This window comes from Syngnathus scovelli, chromosome 22 (genome assembly GCF_024217435.2).
Source record: "Syngnathus scovelli strain Florida chromosome 22, RoL_Ssco_1.2, whole genome shotgun sequence".
NCBI lineage: Eukaryota > Metazoa > Chordata > Actinopteri > Syngnathiformes > Syngnathidae > Syngnathus > Syngnathus scovelli.
In genome coordinates, this window is record NC_090868.1 from 5,617,430 (window position 1) to 5,639,509 (window position 22,080).

Sequence of the window (22,080 nt, forward strand, 5' to 3'; positions counted from 1 at the left end):
GAAATAAATAAATAAATACCTAAATAAATAAAAATTACTTAATACGATGCATAAAAATAAAGTAATAATTAATTACATTAGTAGCTAATAACTAATTAAGTGATTACAATGCAACAAAACAAAATATAACCTGATACAATAAATTGCGGTGCAGTCAGAGATCTTAGATGGTAAGAAGTACATTTAATCCATATTAATATGTATACTACTTAATATGTGTACTACATTTGAATGCACATTATGATTAAACACACATATCACTGCTTACATAATAGTATCTGCATGACTATTAATGTTTACATCTGTCATAATAACTGAAATGAGGCAGGTGGTCCTCACGTCTCAAAAAGGGAACTGACAACTTTCAAAATTAATCTGCCCGAGCAATTTTTCATATTTTTCTTCTACTTTGCTAATCATTTATTACTTTCATTCATCCCCATTTTCGCCCACCCAGATGTCTCACAGGCTGTCGTCCAAACAAGCAGACGTCAAAACTTGGCTGCCGTATTGTGAATGTTAATGAGATTTCCTCTGTACTTCTAATTTTTCATACCAGTAGGCCTGAAGGCATGACAGCAGAATGAGCAAACAAATGCGCTGGCATCTCTTTCCCCCTTACTAAGTATGCAAATATGAGCAGATAGCAGTGTGGAAAACCACTGCTTTGCAGTGCTCAAACTTGAAGCCCTTTCTTCTCTTTTATCTGTCTTGCATTGCCGCATTCTTGCTGGTGAAATGCTAAAGGCTGTTACTGTGGTTTCCTTGTAACCGAGGCTGTGATGTTGAGAGGAATTCAGTCTGTCAAGCAGCTTTGTTTCTTTCTCTCACCCCATGTTGACCCTTCCCACAAGTTCATAATATGAGGCTTTCAATCGCTGTCGGATATTGGAACGACTCCCAATGAAGATGAGTATTTTTAACATATAACGTCGTATGTATTAAAAATAGTACTTTATTCAAATAATGAAACCGTATTTTACATACTTTGTGATCTAATGTAGCTGAGATGGGATGGAAAACATGGTAATGGCGTTGAATCGGGATAAAAAACGAGGTGCTTCAAAGGCAACGCAAGCTTCTGTCGGACAGCCTGAGAGCAGACTCTACTTGATTACTGCGGTAGTTCCATCTGTTCACATTTGATTTTAAAATCGACCTAAAAGGGACATTTTCTCTTCTTTACATCTGTCCGGTGAGTATGTTGTCTTCTACGCCACAAAACATCGTTTTGTCGAGCGAGCGGGCAGGTTTTTTTCCGTTCAACTTTTTTATGCTGCGCATCAGTGACGCAAGTGATGTTCATGTTGTCGTTTGGGAGCAATGCTAACGCGAACTGCGGAGGTGGAGGGAAAAAAAAACATCTGTGCCAACAAATGGGGAATGTTTTTATTCATGTTTTTATTCGATACACATATATAGCGGCGTTTAAAATCCCAGACTTGTTGATATCATGGCCGGAAAACGGTGACCTACGCCTACGTATTTTACGTTAAGATACTAGTTGATGTCAAGCTATCCCACCTTACGCTAATTTTGTATCCTACGTCATTTACGCACACATTAGATAACATTTTACGTCAAAATTCTGTCAACTTTTTACTTTGTAATCAAAAGAATTGACAAAATACTACTTTACCTATTTTATTTTTTTGTAGTTTTCCTGGTTTTTAGTCAATTAAAATCAAAGTGTTGGTTTACATCAATATTAACGTTGACAAATCATTTGGTCGTTTTTTATAGCTTAAGTCACTGCACAAGTTTGGCAATATATTAATAATAACAAAATAGAAATATAATAACTAAATAGTGTTTAGAAAATGTATAACATACCTGGTTGTTTTTCATAGTGATGTTTGCATATATAAGCCAAATATCTTGCTCAGTCGTTATTTCGGTCTGGAAGACAATTTAAATGAATACGATGATGACATATATTTTCCGCATAAGACAGTTATACTATAGTTACGTTTTATATCTGCATGGAGGGACGTTGGGAGAAGCAATTAAAGTGCTTCCCACAAAATAAGACGGGCGTTTATTTCCAGAGTTGGAAGCTGTGCACCAGTTGGGGAGTCATTCAGAGTTTATGCCCTGCTCATTGCTCGGAATAATTCATTGAATGTGTGTGGTTTGAGGATAATATTGTGGAGGCTCCATGCCAAGCTTTGACTTATTCAGAAATGCAGAAAATAAAGTTCTGTTTATATTTCACAGATCGGCTTGTGTCATTTCAGCAGGACTAAACTCGAAAAAAGATGTCTGCTTACAAAGATGGCGAGGAAGACTGGCTGACTGTGTGTCTCAAATACCTGCTGTTTGTTTTCAACTCGCTTTTTTGGGTAAGCCTGAAGCGATACATTCGTCCACAAAAAAAATCCACCGCTAATGATAGGTCATATTTAAAAAGCTTTAGTGCTCCCATCAAAGTGCTGGGAGAGCCATTTAGGAGTTTATGGACTTGGCATGTAATGACTCATAAATTGCTTTAAGAGCTTCACAGGTTTTTGGCACTCTCGGGGTGACATTTTTCAAAAGTTTGATACACATAAAGCTTTTTCGCTCCAAAAACTTCAGGAAACTAGGAATTTCCTCAGGAGGAATTTGGAAACCTCCCTTTTATTGTTCAGCAGGAAGTGCACATTATGTGTGTGCCGTTTGTACTTTCAGGTGGGAGGTGCCGCCGTTCTGGGTGTGGGCGTGTGGACGCTGGTGGAGAAGAGCGAGTTTGTCAGCCTGCTGGCGTCCGGCACCTTTGCTGTCTCCGCCTACATTCTCATCCTGGCCGGCAGCCTGGTGGTGGTGACGGGCTTCCTGGGCTGCTGCGCTGTCATCCGTGAGCAGAGGAGCTGCCTCTCCACGGTCAGTATGGAAAGTTATTTAAAGCATTTTTCATAAGTGAAAGTAACATAAAGACGGGAATGGTAATTGTAGGGATATTCGATACTACTTTTTTCCAGACCGATACAAGTATGAGTATTCAGTTCCGGTACCGATACCAAGCACTACCACTTTTGATACATCAAAATTTCCCCCCAAAAAATTACAGACAATATCTTAAGCTACCAAGATAGCAATTGTGACATTAATTGTAATTTTGTATTCTAATTTCTAATTTTTAGTTCCTGATCGAAAAGCGGCTGATAATGGTATCGGCCAACGTCACGAGTACCGATACCGTAAAACAAGGCTCTAACTGGCACTGATACTGATACTTATATTGGTGCGCTCTCATCCGAGTAGTATATCAATTATTAATTTGCTGGGTAGTAAACTTTATTTTAATGCAATACCACTATGAGGCAGCCACAAGTTAATCACCCAAAAAGGAACTAGTTTGCCGCGGAATGATGGGTGTCGTAAATTGCAGGAAAGCAGATGTATTTTTATTTTCAGGAATGGAATATTCTTTGGTCAGCTTGCGTTTTTAAATGGCCGCAAGCGTTATACATATACACTATATTAAAGCCTTCTGTCACTAAGTTACTTTTATTTGGACAGATTAGATTTATGTAGGTTAAGAAATAGACTCATTAAAAAAGAAAGATGATAATAAATCACTGACTTTGCACTTTTTTACTACAGCTAATTAAGCGCCGATTCACAAACAGGTGACTCAGCAGCACAATTGTAACTTTCCTTAAAAGTGAAAGTCCGGGGCAAAGCGTGAATCTCCTGTTTATTAGGTGTCCACTGCAGTGCCTGAGCCACTCAAGTCATTCCGTGACATTAAATCCTGTTTTCTCGTCTCTCTCGGTGCGTTAAAAACCATCATATGAGCGACCGAGGCTGTCATGTCTGCGACGGGAGGCGCTTGCTCCTAACGAGGAAAAAAGTGACAAATGGCTGTGACAAGGCCGTTGCTGGCATCATTATTTTACACTGGCAGGCAGGAGGGGAACCTTGGGTACCGCTGGACTATTTATAGGCTTGTATTTATCTAGTGCAGATGCGATAAAGAATCGCTTGCATTAGTGTCTTTCGGGTTTTTACAGACTTGCGCTGCGTTCGATCACTATTTATTTTTACGTGTGCGGTATGTGCAGAAAAGATGGTGTCAAAGTGTGCACGTGTGGGCGGGAAGCACAAAAGGGGACGAGTGTGCGTTACCAGTAGATACACAGCAGGCAGACATTTTTCTTTCCATGAATCCAAACTTCCCCCGCAGTCATTTATTTGATTCCATATTTTAGCATGGTCGTATGATACGCGGGATGCCGCCCCCGCTCTTATTTGAACGAGTCTGAAAAGGAGTGGGCGGTTTGTTCACTTTGCAGCTTGCATAACGTCGCCCGGGATTTTCGAGTCTTTACTCAATGCAATTAGAGTCATTAGCGCTGAGCGACTCCCAGCTCGGATCATTAGTTTTGAAATCATGCTTTGTTTGCGCCGGGGTGATGATTTGTATTGTTCATGCTAATCACTACGCATAACGGGGATTCTCGGGAGGAAATCACATTCCGCCCCGCCTGTCAAAACGTCTTCCCTGATGTCTCGTACGGGCGCAGCGTCACGGCCGAGAGACAGATGCCACTCGTCTGACAACCGCTGCAAGTTTTTAATGGACGAACTTTTGTTGAGTGACTTCCCTTCCGGGAATTCAACATTTGTATTTGTCACTCTCTCACAGTATTTCTCCTGTCTGCTGTTGATCTTCCTCATTGAACTGGTGGCTGGAGTTCTGGCTTACGTTTATTACCAGAGGGTAACTTGCCAGTCATAAAAAAAAAAAAAAAAAAAAAGCTTGGCTTGGTAAAGGACAAATTTGAGACATTCTGTTGTTTGTTTCCAGTTGAGTGAGGAGCTGAAGCAGCATCTCAAGCAGACCATGACGGACAACTACGCTCAACCGGGGAAGGAGGCCATTACATTAGCGGTGGACAAACTACAACAGGAAGTAGGTTTTGTTCCAAACGGGGACATCCAAACTTACCACATGCAGGAAAAAAAGGAAGATTGCGAGGGCCACATTGACGTTCTTTATTTTTAATTCAATGACACTAACATGCTAATACAATAATCAATAGTGAGGGGAAAATGAAGCTTCAAATTTGCTTCATGAACCACTTACTCCTCTAGATGGCACTGTTGGATTAAAGGAAGGGGTTTAAGAAATGGCAATGTTGGGGCAGTGGCATCTCGAGCTCAATGAACACAACGGGTTCATGAAGCATCGAGAAGCTTCATTTTCTCATCGTTATATATTACAGACAATATTATAATACTCACAGGCATATATTTTTTCTTCTTTACTGCGGCATTGAAGATGCCACTAAAAACACATTATAAACTTGTTTTTTTTGGAGGGCGGGATTAATGGCATTTTCATTTATTTCAATAGGAAAATATGAGCAATGACTCCATTATTTTGTCCCCTCAGTTCAAGTGCTGTGGCAGCGACAGCTACCAAGACTGGACTGACAGCGTGTACATCTTATCCGCGAGCGCCAACCACCGATTGGTGCCCGACAGCTGCTGCAAGTCGCTCACCCCGGCATGCGGCATCCGTGACCACCCATCCAACATCTACAAGGTGGAGGTGAGCAAGACCCCCCCCCAAAATCCTCTCTTGACATCATCGGAGAGGTTCACTCTTAATGGTTGGCCGGCGTCCGCAGGGAGGATGCATCACCATGCTGGAGCAGTTCCTGGCCGACCACCTGCTGGTCATTGGGGCTGTGGGCATTGGTGTGGCCTGTCTTCAGGTATGTGAGGGGGGAAAATATTTGAGATAGTTAGTCTCCCTTTTTCACTGTGATTTTTATTAGAATGCTAAGTTTAGCAATGAATTTGCTAGCCCAATCAGCTAAGCTCAAACAATGAAGTGAGTCTATCGCATCTTATTCCTGAGAAAATGATGTCATGCTGAATGTATTTCTTCAATAATCTGCCCACATCTGTCCTAATATTGATTCCCATGCTTACATTTAACATATAAATCCAGGTTTCAACCCCCTGGTTGTAGTTTTTCTAATACTTAGTTTTGTGTGAGGCACTAACCAGTCCGTGTGTATGTGTTTGTGTGTAGCTGGCCGGGGCAATCTTGACCGCCTGCTTTATCTATCTTCTCTATAAAGAAGAGGAGGAGGATTTGGCTACGTTGTGATTGTCGTTAGCGCCGCGCTTTTAGCTCCCGTGTTCTTTTGCAGGTGTGAGCACAGTGTGGAAAAATTTGCATGCATGCATGCGTGCGTGTGTGGGTGTGTGTGCGTCATGCGCTACATTTGTTTTTGCACAGTGGCTGTCCATCACAACCGAGAAAAGTAGTACTTGTAGTAATAGTAGTAGGACTACTAGTTGTAGTACTCGTAGTATTAATAGTCATAGTACTTGGATTAGTAGTACTTGTCATAGTACTTAGTCTTGGTACTACTTGAAGTAGTAGTCGGCAGAGTAGAAGTAGTAGTACTTGTAGTAGGATTACTACTTGAAGTAGTAGTCGTAGTAGTAGTACTTGTAGGAGTGGTACTAGTATTACTAAAATTAGGACTAATACTTGTCCTAGTAATAGTAGTACTCGATGTAATTACTTGTAGGAGCCGTTTTTGTTGTTGTAGTACTTGTAGTATTTATACTAGTAATAGTAGTAGTAGTACTTGTAGTACCTTGGACTTTACTGTAGTAGTAGTAGTAGTAGTAGGAGTAGTACTTGTAAGAATAATACTTGTATTAGCTATTTGCAGTACTTGTAGTAGTTGTAGTACTTGTAGTAGTAGCACTTGTCGTCGTAGTAGTATTACTTGTAATAGTAGTAGTACGTGTAGTGGTAGTAGTACTTGTAGTAGTAATCTTTGGACTTGCGGTAGAAGTATTTGTAGTAGTCATAGTACTACTTGCCCGTTTGAAGTGTGCTGCTAAGTAAAACAGCAGCACCGTCTCCATATTCAGATGAAGGACTATGCTCTCCATGCGTAGACGTCGTCGCTATCTTCCGTGCTTTGCCACGTGCTTTGGAGACTTTTCCAGTCTGTTTGTCAAGCATGCCATTCGCTTCAGTGGACAACACTTCCTGCTCTGCTTCTTCTGTGCTTTTGTACAAATAATTCTTTGATGGATTTGCTCATCTCGCTTCAAACCCATCCGCATCCCCTGTCGCTTCAGCGGCCGCTCGAGCGCCAACATTGATGCGGTATAACCAGCTCCACGCGTTCCTGTTTTCAGATCTGTGGGATGGTGCTCACCTGCTGCTTGTACAGGAGGATCAAGATGGAGCCTTACTGACATGCTCCGTGTCCTCTTTGTGCCACATTCTGGCTCCTCGTCTTTTTGTTTTGTTTTCTTGTCCTCTCCTCTTTGCCCTTTTCCGTGTGCTGAACAACGGCGGCCTCGTGGAGCATGTCTTGCCTTTAAGCTTTATTATGAGAGCACTTATATTGACGCAATGTTGTCTGCCAGCGTTTGTGCTCGTGAATTATGAATGTGTCTGAAACCCCAAAAATGGAACAGACACTGTGTATGTTGTTTAATGTTGTGCCTGATAACATAACCAAAGGGTTTGCTTTGAGTGTTATCGATGCAGAGTATACAGAAAGAAACCAGAGCAGCCTTAATAATACCTTGAAATATTTTATCTTCACCTGCCACAATGTTAGGTACACTTTTGTATTAAAAACTTTTTTTATTTTATTTTAAGAGCAACTACTTCAAATATTTTTAATGAACCATAACTGGTGCTCCAAATATTCCCTGTTCCATCCCACAAATATTAAAAACAATGACACAATTTCAGTTTTCAGTTATTTGAGCCACAAGGGGGAGACAAAGCTCACATTTAGAAAACCACTACTGCTCTTCTCCGCCTGCCCTTTAACTTTGTGTCGCCTATTGCATTGTCAACATTGTCAAGTCTGAGCATTCCCTCGGTTTTATTGTCATGTAATTATATTCCCAGTTAAAGGCTCCTCTATAATTTCTCCAAACTTTGCCACGGTGCCTCGTTCAAACCACATTTAGTTCCCCCAAAAAGCACTGATGTGGTTCTTGGGGTCGTGGCTAAATGAAATGCTGTACTTTATGTATTACCTCTCAGCCTATTGTTAGTGTGTCATTGTTACCATGTGTCTCGTCTGTTATTCTTTCGATCCCTTGTAGCGCCGGAGTTTCTACGTCGCAGCCTTGTGTCCAATAACCCGGCGACTTAAGCGGTAGACGCGTGTGGGAAACACTTTTGGGACGTGCACATCTGCATGTGGGGGTGGGGGGGTGGGGTGGGTCCAAGGTTTGTTTGGCCATAGTTGATTAGCCGTGCATGAAGCCGCACAACGTGATGTAAACACTTCACGGGGATTTTGAAGTGAGTAAGCCGTTAGACTGTCTGTTATTTGTCATGTGTCAGCAAGACAGAAAGAAACAAAGTTAATGTTCTAAAGGCCCCCCCCTTTACCCGTGGTTTGTCCACAGACACCTGAAATTCATATCATTTTATCGTCCATACTACAGGAAACTGACCTCAACCATCAAGTGTGAAACTAGATAATCAATTCAAATTTTCAAAAATATTCCAAGGAATCCGATCTAAATTATAATGAAAAGTGTCACTGATTTAAATATCTTTTTGCAAAAGTTATACATAGATTTACCCTAAATTAATTAAGCATTTGTAAATGATTTCAAGCCTACTTTAAAGGTAAATAAAGCTAAACTGTACTTAACAGTTGTGTGGTACTGGATTAAAATAAAATAAAATTGAAAAAAAAGTTCGGACTTTTAATACGGTAATTCTTTCACATACCACCAGAGAGACCCTTCATAACACTAGCCATGCTTTGATTATCACTACGCTACATTGATTGGCAATTTGACGGCTTCGTGAAAAAAAAAAAAAAAAAAGAATGCTTCTACTTTTTACGATGTCTAAGAAGTGATATTTGATAGTCGTAATATAATTCTTAATTTTTGCCGGGTTTTAATGAAATCATGCCCCAGTCATTAAAACAACCTGAGAACTGGTTAAATTGTGAATAAAATTGCATAACTGACACATTTCGGCCTCTGATTGAAATTCTACCTGCATATGCCACCACGGTATCCTAAGAAGCCTCTCCTTCCAAAAGTGCTCATTACGGGCAGAAAAAGTCAGAATTCCTTTAGTGTCGTAACGAAAGAGCGCCTCATTAGTGGAGCAGTGGAGTGAGGGTCGCCTGAGAGCCACTCCACAGAGTCGCAATATGACGTTCATCTCTGCTTCTCATCGAGTCCACTTTCATGAGACCAGATTTTGTCCGATGGTATTTCCACATAAGTAATGGATGTTGCGTTGGCCTTTCATGTGGGGGCCGAGACGCGGAATGTCACGGCAAGACCGCCGAGCTTTGAGCGTCGCTACTTGTGTAATTTACGCGGATATGGCAGGGATAACCCCCCCACGCCTGTTTTGTGTTTGGAAGACTGACAATTTTTACATACTGGATTCATTTGTTAAAACGGCTAAAAAAATACTCTGTGTCACGAAGTGGAATCAGTAGAAAAGCAGGGACAGCTTGGCATGAAGAGAAGTAGTTACGCTCCTAAAGCTGTCAAAATGAATAAATTAATCGAAAAGTGATAGATTATCAAATTAATCTACAACTCGTTCAATAATCGAATAATCGTTTAGATTTTTTACCTAATTATTGGTCTCTCAAGAGTAATTATTATTTGGTGAGCACAAAATCCCTCTCATATTATATTCTTGAAAGGCTATTTTGTTATGATGCAAAATAAATTATTTATTCGATTAATTGATTGTAACATAAAAAGTTCTAAATTTCAATACTAACTACAACCCTTATCTGCTCCCCACCTGAGATTGATAGCAACGGAAAATGATCTTGACAGGAAGGGTTTGGTCAAAAAAGGCAAGTAAACACTTGACTTTGAGTGTTTTTGCCTGGAGGCTAAGAAATAGCAAGCTGGATGGAACACACCAAAAAGACCCTGGGCATTTTCTGTAGGTTGTGTTACATTTGGGTTAATTATTTTGACCTGGCAGATTGGGATCAAGATTGGATTTTAGTGGGCTGAAGCTGGTTGTGAATTTGGACGTAGTTGTATCCTGAAGTTGAAACAGAAATAAATTTCAAAGGTGGCTGGATAGACCCAGCACCGTGTTTGAAGCCGTAAAGCGAGCGGATTTCCAAGTGACCTTATTTACAAAATACTGATTGACATTAGATTTTTTTTTTTCTTCCTGAAACATGACTTTCTTCAGTGTCAACATCTGTCCTTGTTCAAGATTCCAACATTCCTTCCCTCAAGTGAAAGCTTTGGAACGTCCCGATGGCGGTCGTCCTCATGTGGCGGCTTTCACATATAGAAAGGAAATCTTTTGAATTGACACTTTTACAGCATCGTCAGGGTGTTATCAAAGCATATCTGAGAATTTATGAAGCTTTAATGGAGCTTTGTTTTAAATATAAACATAGTATTATGTATCGCGGGGGTTGTGTGTGCATGCACGCAGCGGACCGTTCGGCGCGGATGCGTGGCAGGCCGTAAGGTGCGCAGCTGTGGGGACTTTTTCACGCTCCTTACATCTGGAGCCTCTTTTCCACACTGGCGATCACTCAAAGTGTGTACGGACAATTCGAGATTCATCCAGTAAACATGAGTTTGAATGTCTCAGTTGACTGCTGCGCGCCATATGCGCCTTGTCGTCGACCGGGTCAGATTCCGGGCGATGAAAAGTGCGGATTGTAAAACCCTTTTAGAGTTGCGTTTAAATGTTGTGAAATGTACTCTCATGTGAACCGAAAAGGAAATAACAGGACACTCGCTATATGACTGGAAAGGATCTGGGCCTGTCACTCGATCGTGGAGAATGTCCCCTCGCGTGCTTGGCGTTACTTGTGGCGTCGTATTCGGATGTTTGTAAACGTCAGTGCTTGTTGACGTCTCTTTTATGGCTTGTCACTGAGCACCGTAAGAAAAAAAAAAGTATATTATTATATTATAATTATTTTTAGGAAAGTGCAGGAGTAAATTATGGAATAAAATATTAATGTTGTTTTTGGGGACTTTGGGCCCTTTGTTGTTTAACGTATTTGACAATATATATACAATATACAAAATGTTTTCTCCCATCAGTGCGGACCATTCTGTGGCAGTTGCTTTGACCAATGTGTGAAGAGTTGAGGCAGGACAACTTGCGCCAGTTTGCTATTTCTTGAGCATCTTCCTGGCCCAGAACGTCGGCCATGTTGGCGATAGCTCACTCTAAAATTAAGTGAGTCAAAAAAAAAAAAATCGCGTCAAAAGAGACAGAGCTGCTACGCAGGTCAATTTGTGGCAACTTTCTCAGAATTTTCTCCAAAACAACACAGTCCCAACTGTTTTTAACAAGTAAAAAAAGAGTTTGGTCAAAATTAACCTACTTAAAATTCCCCCTCCAAAAGAAGACAAACTTGTTTTTGTTTTTTTCATACAAAAATGTGGGTCTGTTATGTGTGTGTACAAAACTACCCAATTTTTGTTTGTGGGTTATTCGTTTTTGTGTTTCATAATTTATCCAAAAAGCTGTGCTGGTCCCAACTTTCGGGGTTATTTGTTTAATCCCAAACATTTGGTTAAATCAATAACACATTTGGGGTTGTTTGTGCAAAACCACCCATTTCTTTTTATTTTGTAGGTTATACATTTGGGGGTTAAATGAATGACCCAAAAACTTGTCGCTCCTTTTTTGACCCAATTTAGGTTATTCTTAACCCAAATATTATTAGAGGGCTCCCTCCTCCTCTGAATTGGCTGTGATTTTTTTTTTCCCCTCGCTCCTTCATTTCTACGCTCAAGGTACTTAAAAATGTACCGGAAATGACTGCAATCGGACTCCACCAAAAAGCTCTCGAGCTCCAATTCTGGGTCACTCTGAGTTTGTCTCCGGTGTTCAAATGCCAGCATATTGGTCATATTTGTATCCCCAATTCTGCGGAATTATCCTTTCAAAAATGAATGCCAGACGCGTAATTCTCTACAAGCCACTAGATGGTGTCGATTGTCCAAATGTTTGATGTCTCTTCTCAGTTGGCCTGTAATTGTGTGCGGCGCTCGTCACCATTTTCAAGCAGCTTCCCGCAAATAACGCACGTTTGTTTTAACTGCGCAAAGGTGCTTCCTCGTATTGTGACGCTATTTGGCTCTCCATTGTTGCTTAGCCGATGATGATTGTCGTCTCGTGACTCAACGCCGAAACAGATGCGAGGGGGGGCAAGTTCATTCGATGAAGCACTAAAACAATCACCATGGAGACCGTGGAGGATTCCAGCGTGTGTGTGTGTGTGTCTCGCTCATCCACGCCTCCATTTGGCGAGCGAGATGGTCCACGTTCCGTCTTTGGCCAACTGCTGTTGTGCGATGACAGAGGGAGAAACAGGCGGCGGTGTGAGGCGTAGACGTGCAATTGGATGATTGATGGCGGCCTCGCATCAGAATGAACATTTGTGTGATTCACAAACCGCCGCGCAAATTTTATCAGTCTCACTATGCAAACCCTTATACTAATTCCTCCGGTGCAAAACCTTTTAATTCAAAGCACATGGCCCGTCTGCGTCACCACTAATTGTGCCTCCCTCGATAGTCCAGAGCTATTTTTTTCCCCTGCTGGTTACCTGCTGCCAGGAAGCAGAGAGAGAAGAAAGACCAGGGAGATAAGAATGAGAACATATGTGAGATTTTACAAGCAACCAGAGGAAGAGAAGGAGGAAATGAGGCACGAATGGCTTTTAGATGAGGAGACCACTTGCGTTATTCCCCCTCCAAGAAGTTGAGAGCATCCCAGGTGAGCAGCTCCCCCTTTCAAAAAATACAGTAATTTGAACCTCTCATAATTCCCTGGCTCACATTATTATATTTCAAACAAATATGAGCCGCTTAGCTAGATGCTAACACCATGCGAAACACCATAGACAGGCTAGCAAATAGCATTGATTGTCGCGGTGTTATAACGCTTCAAGCAAAGGATACAATACTCATAAGGATACATATATTCTTTATCCTCTGCAAAAAAAAATAATGCAGGGTAACAGTAGTGCAACTCTTCTTCATTTGTGGCTTCATGAAAATAAATAGAACAAAAATACATGGTTTAAAAAAGTGTTTTCTTTCAAAATTAATTACATGTAATTTCCAGGACAATGATCTGACTCCCAACTTGTCACTCATCCGTCTTGTGGAAACTTGCGCCACCTTCCCCCCCTTTTGTCATCTGTCAATCATCCCCTGCGAACGGTCGCCGCCCCGCTGGGTGTCCCGCCAGGCACCGTCAAATGCCCGCCCGCAGCTGTTCACGGCCGTTTTAGACGGAAGGACTGAGTCATAGCGGGAGTTCAGGGTCGGGGTCATGAAATTGATCGGCTTCTCAAAAGTCCCACTGAACTTTGTCACACTGTCACAATAACCTCAAACTCCATTGTGGCCTTAGCGGAACCCGAGCCTGCGTTTTCATCTAATTTACCTCCTATTGTGTGTTTCCTCCCATTGTTCTTCGCAAAGTCATTCATCGATTTATCTCGGGGCACATTTTCTGCTTTCTTGCGTATTCTTTGTCTTCCTCCTCTCTCGCTTCTTACTATTTGCTCTATCAGCATCGCGTTAATTAATTTCTGCACTGTCACCTACTCATAGTTAGACACCAACACAATGTTGGAAAAAAAGGAGGTGGAAACTTTTCAAGCACACATGTCGATGGAGACTCCAAAAAGAAAACAAAGCCGATCGATAAACTTGATCCCAAGACGTGGTTGCTTATTCAAACGAAGCCATTGAGACCTCACAAAAAGTCAGCACGTTCCAACTAAAGCGGTGACGTGTCTGTATGTGTGTGTGTATGTTCACATAAAAATCGCCGCAGAGGACTATAAATCCAAGAAAAATATTTCAATGCGTCGCTCGGGTCTTTTCTCTCTCTCGCTGTCCGTTTTGTCGTTATTCTGGCTTTTTCCTTTTTGTTCGCGCTGACAGGGCTCTTCCTCTCGTTAATAGCGATGGCAGGCTGAGCCACACTCCATAATGCCGCTGATATTTTTCCCACTGGAGACCCCCGTCGTCATTGACCCTTTCCTCACAAAAAGAAATGTACAGCCATCCCTCCCCACTTTTTTTTTTCCCCTTTCTGGCCATCCGTACTTGTGTTTCCTCTGCCAAGCTTCTCCTCGTTCTCTCCCCGGGAGCGCTTCGACAAGACGCGTTTGTTTTGGAGAGCCGAAGCTTTACGGATTCATGCCCAGACGCTCCGGGGTGACTTTTATGAGGCGCAGACTGAAGTAAAACGTTTTCGCATTTGTGGTTTTTCGACAAGAGTTTGCCAATTATATGAAGGCTACCTCAGAATCATTTTTTTTTTTCATCGATGAGGAGTCAGCCGCCTGTTAAACCAACGTCATTAGCTTGAGTGTTAATGAATGCACATATCGACGCCGCTTTCGAACACAACCGCTCAGTAACTAGCGCTCGAAATGCTGGATATCAATAACGGAGCCAAATGAGAATGGATCTTACGGGACCGCCATTCTCCTTTGCGGCCAGCCTGCCGATCAATTGCGGCAGAGGCGGCACGGCCAAGCCGCTGTACGGTTTCGTTAGCTAATAACCTCAACCTCCACCGCCGCTTTAGCCGAAAAGACCGAAACAGATGAATGAAGTCGTTATACAAAAGAGTTGACGCAGAATTTCTTCAGCAAGCCTCCGCCATATATTTTTCCAGCGACCTTTATTTGACCTGCGTGAGCACTTTTGTGGCAACTGCTAATGCTAATCCAACTGCTTGAGGAAAAGATAACATTGATAGTGCCAATAAAACCTATTTTATTTACTATTTAAGCGAGTTTGAACTGTGAGTTTGGAACCCTTTGGGAGTGGCTACGTAATTAATGTCAATTATTTCTCAACAAACAGATTAGAATGTCATATTTGAAGCTGATTGTTTCTGAGGAGAGACACGCTACTAGCCTAAAAAGCATGTTGCAGGGCGTCAGAAATCTGGTGTCAGTGCGGTTTTGCTGGAGATGTCCGGTATTTATGCTATACTAGTATGGCCTGAGGAGCACAACTTATGCGGTGATCTTATTTGTATTGCGTCTGCAAATCAAGCCCATATCACGTTACTCACCCGAGAGGGAGAGGAGAGCAATAAAATCTTGCCTCAGGTCCATTCTAGCGAAATAATCCTTGCCCAACATTCTGCGTATGATATCATGCTGTGGCAGCATGGAAATATTTGCAAGCCATCCAGCTCTGTTGCTACGCTATTAACCCAACAATAAGAATGAAAGGTGAGATTGATTTTGAGACTTCAAAGTTTCTCCCAGAGTCTGTTTATTCACTTCCGACGGCGAGGCGATCCTCCATCACAGCCGACAGGTGCGACTGTATCGCGGCGGTGCACAGCAGCTAATGTGACCGCCGGGACGCCGGGCCGTGCGCGGTATCAATCAGCCGCGCTCGACACCCATGCTCAAATGGCTTTTCTCACTCACTCAACACAAAGCAGATGTCACGCTCTGATCCGGCAGTGTGCGTGTTTAAATAATGACAAGCGCATGCTAATGATGTTGTTCTGACAGTCGGGGAGCACAAATCTCCCATCATGGCTGCAAATGGCTGCAAGAAACTTTCAGGTTCTCTTCGACCCAAATGAAACTCCTGAGGCTTTAAACTAGCTGCGTCACCACTCAAGTACTTTTGTTGGCTATTATTTGTTTGGATGGACTCTCAGCTACTCCCAAAAAAATGGACTGCTTTGATTTCTTAAGCATTCTTTTCGAATGTGACTTCATTCTTCTTTGCTGAATCGACATGGAACATCGATCCATGCGTGTCCCTCCGGGTCTCGGAGAACAAGAAGCGAGCGCTATGCTTCTGGCAGCGTCATCCATCTTGTTCCCAAAGATGCTGAGACAGAGAGGATACGCACTGACCTGTGTCCGATAGATCCCGTAACAATGATGGCAATAGTCGATAATAGTTTCGGCCAAGATTGTGGCATCTTGATCTTTCTATTCCAGGCTTACAGTTCTTCCTTATCTTTCTAAGCTACCATCTTTCTCTTTCCTCATGTGGGCTGTAATCACCTCGAGAATGGGGTAATTAGTACCACTGTTGACTAATTACCCAGAGCTTGAGTTGTTTAATTATGGCCTTTTTTCATGAGCTGTCTGATGCCAGCGACCGTGGTGTGCCTGCCGCTTGTTAACGGCAAGCCATTTTAATCTCTTGACTCCAGTGGCCACGGGGGCTTTGAATAAATCTGAATGAAAATAGACATCGAGGTTACAAAGTCTGAGATAACGTATGGAGGGTTGTTCAACATGTGGGGTGGTAGTCGAGAACCAGCACAACAGGTTCTTGTTTAAAGAATGACACGGGCCTCCTTTCAGTAGACCGTGACGGCCCATCGGTCCGTGCGCAACCATCATGGACCGCTACAGTAAATGACCTGTAGACGCGAGTATTTGTGGGCTTAAGGGTAATGGGGGTCAACCCCCAAATGAGGTGAAAGGCTGCCTGAAATCCCCACAACTGGAAAGATGACTCTTTCTTCACAGCAGTCTCAGACAAGACCCAAAATAGTTCCGCACCATCCATTGTACATTTCCAACCCTGAATATAAACCATTTTTTGTCCTTTCAACCTGTTGAAAGGCTCATTTTGATTTCAGCATCTTTAGGATTCCAGCGAGATGTTTGCGAGCCTTGTTTGGGCTTCCCATGTAAAGGAAGACACTCGTATGAAGATGTCAAATATTTCTCAACAGACAGTGGGCTTTTTGAATCCATTGAAGTGTGATCCCGCTCAACCATATCTGCAAAATGACATTTTATGACACACTTTTTTGTGGAGGTTCATTGACAGAATATTTTCACCGGCTTCACGGAGCGTAGACGTTCATGTGTGTATCTTGAACCAGATGTGTGTGGTGCCCACATGATCCAGGCTCTCCATCTATCATTGTTTAAGATGTTTGGCACGCTAGACAGATGTTAGAGCAATACGGTGGAAGTCCGTCTGAAGGGTACCGCTGATAGATGGAGCAGCTGCTTGACAAAGTGCAACAATGGAACCAACTACCTCTCGGCTGTGGCATTTAATGGTTCACCCCGATGATAGCTCACTGTGCTTTTATGTGAGGAAAACAAACATCAACACTGTTGTGACCGTCACTCACTCCATCATGGTTTATAAAGTGAGAAAGAGTTGCCAGGAAGATCTATTTTCAGACCACCTCCCAGGAAGTTGCTGTGCGGGATCAGTATCAGACCAATTAAATCACTGTAATGCTAGTTTTGTTCTATTTATTAGTTTTAGAAATTAATCGATTAATTGACAACTAATCGATTATCTAATCGATAAGATCCATTGTTTCGCTTAAAATTGTCAAATTTTTCTAATCAGTTAATCTCTTATTTATGCAGTCCTCAGATTATTCGATTAATCGATGTAATAATCGATAGGATAATCGTTTTTAAAAATATTCACTAGTGACAGTTTTACATCTAAAGAATATACAGCATCTTTGATCAATAGAACAGTTGGCAAGGTTTTCCAAAAATATTGATATAATTCGCAGCGCTGTCGTGAGTGACTAAAGGTTCGTTGCATAACATTTAATTAGCAAACAGTATAAATACAGTCCTCCAGAAATAACCAATGTATTTATAACACATTTTGTTGCCAGCATGTTTTGTCACTTGCATCTGGTCACCTGGCAGATTATCTCAGTTCAAAAAACACACGGCTGTGTCCAGGGAAAAGAAAAACAACAAACACGACGCACTTCAAGCTTCTTTCAAATCATTTCAAAGAATAGAATGAGGAAGTTCACATCAGTGTTCATCTGAGTCTCCAATTAGAGAGTGAAAAACAACCAGTTCAAGCATCGATGGAAAAGCAGCCCTATTTTTGATCCCGGCAGGCAACAGCGTGAAGAAACCTTCACCGTCCTCACAATTGAGCGCGGCCTCGCCTCCTCCACCTGGCTGACCTTGTCATTAGACTCTCCCGTCTTATCACAAGAGCCAGCGATCTCAGCTCTCCCCCCCCCCCCCCCCCCCCCTCCCCTCTCCTCTCGGCACAACAAAACCGCACTCTCCTGGAGCTGAGAAATAATTAAAACGGAGGCTCTGTGATTTAGCAGGGGACCACGAATCGATAAGGCTAGGTTTCTGCAGAAAGAAAAAAAAACAACAACAACCTTTTTATGGATCTGATGCGAGGCTAAGCATCGTAGTTGGCTGCCAAAGTTTTGGTTTTAATTGGCTCCCCTGTGTTGATCATTGGACTTGTTCTCCCGCGGACTGAAGGGGCAGCGGCAACGCTTGCGCCTCGCTGCCTATTAAAGCTGACAGTTAAGCATCCGTCACTTAGCGTCCAATTTTTCATCCTCCCGTCTTGGCGAAAACTCAGAGGAGTCCGCTTTATTCCCTCCTTGTTATTTCTGTTTTGTTGTCATTTTCTTTCGGCTCTGTGGAGGTAAGCGGAATAGCATTAACCTCGTCCTCTCGCACCTGTCAATCAACACAGCGCCTGTCCTTTGTGCGTGGCTTGCTTTTCGCCAGGCGCCTTCGACAGAGATGAAAAAGCCACCTGACCTCTAAGCTCTGTGATCGCTCTACCATTTGCGCCCTTCCCCATGGTCTAGGGTTTGCCCCCACATTTCATGGCTTCACACACTCTCACCGAGATCAAAACCCTGAGAGTCCCGATCCCCTGCTGAGACTCGCTCTGAAAGTGCTAATGACCCTGTTGGTGGAGGAGAAAACAGCTCATCATTTGAATCTGATTGCTTTGCCACCTGTGCGCTTCTCCTACGACCTCCAGGGCCTTGAGGGGTTGCGAAGGCCTGAACTTTTACTGTAGGTCACTGTCCTTGGTGGGGGGTCAAAAGTGCTGGTCTGTTTTTGGGACTAGCAGACGAAGCAAACACCTGCTGACCTGTTCTGTATCAGAAATTAGTAAGCCTACAACATTAGTTTCAATACAATTTACAAGTTTGGGGTCACTTAAAACTGTCCTTATTTTTAAAATAAATCGCTTTTTTTTCTCCAATGAGTATAACGTTAAACTAATCAGGAATACACTGTACATTGTTAACATTGTAAATGACACATTTTTAAAGGCCCATTTCCAGCAAGCATCCCTTCAGTGTTCCAATGGTCCATTTTGTTTGCTAATTATGTTTAGAAGGCTAATGGATGATTAGAAAACCCTTGGAAACTCTTGTGCAATTATGTTAGATTTCATGGAAAATACTGTGACCCCAAACGTTTGAACGGTTGTGTACATCATTTGGAAGATTTGGTTGGTCTGATAAAATGGCTCCAGTAAAATTGATGGAATGGAAATCATACCCCCATGCTAAGACTGAAGCATTAAAATGTTACCAATGGAACACGAGAAAATAATATTATTATCCAGAGAAGCAGGTGGTGTTGCATTCATGGGCTATGTTGGTCCAAAGTGAACCTTTCTCGTCTAATCACGCTGGATATATGAGAACTTGTAATGAAACATACCCGGAATTCTTAGGGCCGTATTTAGTCCCGGGATTAATTATTTTTATGTTTTTGTTTTGGTTCCAAAAGAATCAAGCGAAGAATTTATGGTTATAATGTTTGATTGACTTGCGAAGACAAAACAGTTGTTGGCATCCGGCTTCTTTGTTGACATCTGGCAACGCTTCAAAAACACAAAGCATTCATACGGAATCTGAAAGCAGAGCCATGGCGGCGTATCTGGTGTTTCGCAGCATCGGCGTCTTTCCTTGATGTCAGCAGTTTGGATCGCGACGAGATCATGTGCATAACGATGACGCCTTTCTTGGGTCCGGACCAACTCGGCAGTATAACTGGACTCCTCCATTTTGGGTTCTTGTATTACCAGAAGGCCGCAAAGCAATTTGTAGACAGATAATTTCAATGACCTCCGGCGGTAACTACACGTTAGCTCTGGGTTTGGCGCTAGGACACTAAGAGATTTGTAAGCTCTTCGAATCTTGCACGACTTCATGTGTAAGGCCAATTAGTGGTTAAGGCTGATTAGTTAGTGGACTTACTTCCTTATCTTCTTGACAATAATTACTTTTGCAAAAACAGTCTTAGGCACATGCCGAGCTGCCGTTGACTTTCACTCTGCTATATGTTGTCGTTATGAGCTTCACTTGCACGATTACATACTTCGTTTTTTTTTTTTGTGTGAGATCATAGGTGGTCTTAAAAAGTCCGGCCTTTCTTGTTTTACGGCTCTCATCATAGTGAAAACATTTACAAGCTGCTTGGGATGAACTCTCACTGAGCGTGAAGGTTTCATTTCCACCGCAGATTGCAACGGGAAACATGTCAAGCGCAGCGACCGGAATACTTTCTGGCAGATATCCTGATACCACTCCGAGTCCACAGACCTCTTTGGAGAGGGTTCCTTTCTGCTCTACTACCTGTGTGAAAACCGCATGCTGTATTCCAGAGTCTCCAGTCTGATTAGTTAAGGGTTAGGGCTAAGCCTTCCAGATCCGTGTGGCTTTCAATTTAAAAGCCCCTGACATGCATCCAGATACTCTTGTCGGTGCCGAAATCTGCAATGAAGACGCCGGGGGGGGGATGTGCAGTTGTTGATTTCTCAGCCCTGATGTGTTTAACCACTCACAGTCAGGGATGAGCCACGGGGAATGTAAACACTCTTTTGAATCGCAGTGAAGCGCAAACAGTTTATATTGCTCCCCATGTGTCAAGTTCATGATTCCCAAGTGAATCTTTCCTACACCCTCGGTTACTTATCTTTTATATTTAATAACCAGTGTGCATGCGTGACCTAATATTGTGACGTCCTTATTTGGCTGTTCAATGTCAACACCGTACCTCATCTGTTTTGTTTTACACTTGACGGAACAAAAGGACGTCACCACTCGTACGTTCAAGTCTGCAGTGTGTTTTCACGATGCGGTCGGTCGACTTGAGCGGAACGAACAAGGTTAGCCGCAAGAAGCCATTACAGAGGAGGTCGGTTCCAGACGTGGCTTATAGTTCTTGAATGCGACCCAAAGGAAGTACCCTCCAGTTGGTCGACATCGATGGTCGAGATCCAATGGGCTCGCAGCGACAGCGGCTGAGTGAAGGCTGACTAGTCTGGGTCACCGCCGGGTCAAGTTTATTCAGCGTGACGAGGCGTGTGCCGAGAACCACGTGGTGCCTCCCCGGACTCCAGCCCCAACACTGAGTGACCCTAAGATGGGCTCAGGCCACATCTGGATGCCATTTCACTTAAAATTCTGATAAAGGTTCAGGGAATCTGGGACCAAAAATAGAGGAAGGATTACATTGTATAATAGGATGACTAAATTTTCATCTGGAATGCACTGTGGCATCTGCCCGCCTTATGCTACTGGTTGCACTGTGGCCTGTCAAATCTGTTGAAAAATGTGACATGTTTATATGACTATTTGTAGCCTGGTGGGATTAGGCGAACGAAGCACAATTTTGCTTTGAAGTCTTTCAAATAAGGCGTCACATTTAATTATATCCAAGTATGGCTTTGCACTATCTGCCAGTACTTTCTGCCAGTTTGGGAAGACATCTAGAAAGGGCACCAAATTTCGTAACCCACAAGTCAAAGGACTCGATGGCGTCCCGTCTTGGCTACAATGAAAGCAGTGTGTTTTTGACAGCAATGGCCCGGGGCAACTACCGCTATTAGCGTCACATTCTCTGAATTCAACATGATGTACTGCATGCAGTGCCTCATTATGTTTTGTAGCAGTTGCTCAAATAATAGTATTCAATTTAGTTTATGGAGGGAAATGATCATATTCCCTGGCGAATGGACAGTTTGGTTAAAGTGACTCATATGCTGTGTTGTGTAGGAAAGTTTACTAATCCTATTCTGATGGTTTTTGTCCGGTCACATTCCGACCACTTGATACAATGGCTTAGGGAGTTTGTTCTCACACATTCGGATTTATTTGGCGTTATCCCTTTAACTTTGTGTTCCCATTTGTAACTTCGATGCCAGAATACTCACAGAAACCCCCGTTCTTCAATTGGGGTCCGCCCGCCTAGTTGTTTGAACATAATTGATAGTGAAAGTTGTTCATTTGCATTGATGGTCTGTCTAATCGTAAAG

General features: G+C 42.6%; 1 protein-coding gene across 5 annotated transcripts; it reads left to right on the plus strand.

Moving 5' to 3' along the window:
- The first annotated feature begins 710 nt into the window (after nt 1–710).
- tspan11 (tetraspanin 11) lies at nt 711–7,723 on the plus strand. 5 transcript variants are annotated; one of them, XM_049760644.2, is made up of 9 exons: nt 721–1,195; nt 2,238–2,342; nt 2,671–2,862; nt 4,631–4,705; nt 4,793–4,897; nt 5,381–5,539; nt 5,619–5,705; nt 6,029–6,149; nt 7,162–7,723. In XM_049760644.2, exons 2-8 carry the CDS (start codon nt 2,259–2,261, stop codon nt 6,104–6,106), a joined length of 780 nt encoding a protein of 259 aa, XP_049616601.1. In that variant the 5' UTR covers nt 721–1,195; nt 2,238–2,258; the 3' UTR covers nt 6,107–6,149; nt 7,162–7,723. The 5 variants fall into 5 exon arrangements, with proteins under 5 accessions (XP_049616605.1, XP_049616601.1, XP_049616602.1 ...); XM_049760645.2 differs by having other exon boundaries at nt 2,241–2,342; XM_049760643.2 differs by having other exon boundaries at nt 723–1,195; nt 2,218–2,342.
- Nucleotides 7,724–22,080: the final 14,357 nt, after the last annotated feature.

Excerpts from the sequence above, each read along its gene's own strand:
- tspan11 (XM_049760644.2), top strand. The coding sequence starts at position 2,259 with ATGTCTGCTTACAAAGATGGCGAGGAAGACTGGCTGACTGTGTGTCTC. Across the intron at positions 4,898-5,380 it reads TGGACAAACTACAACAGGAA|TTCAAGTGCTGTGGCAGCGA; the intron begins GTAGGTTTTGTT and ends TTGTCCCCTCAG. Across the intron at positions 5,706-6,028 it reads TTGGTGTGGCCTGTCTTCAG|CTGGCCGGGGCAATCTTGAC; the intron begins GTATGTGAGGGG and ends GTTTGTGTGTAG.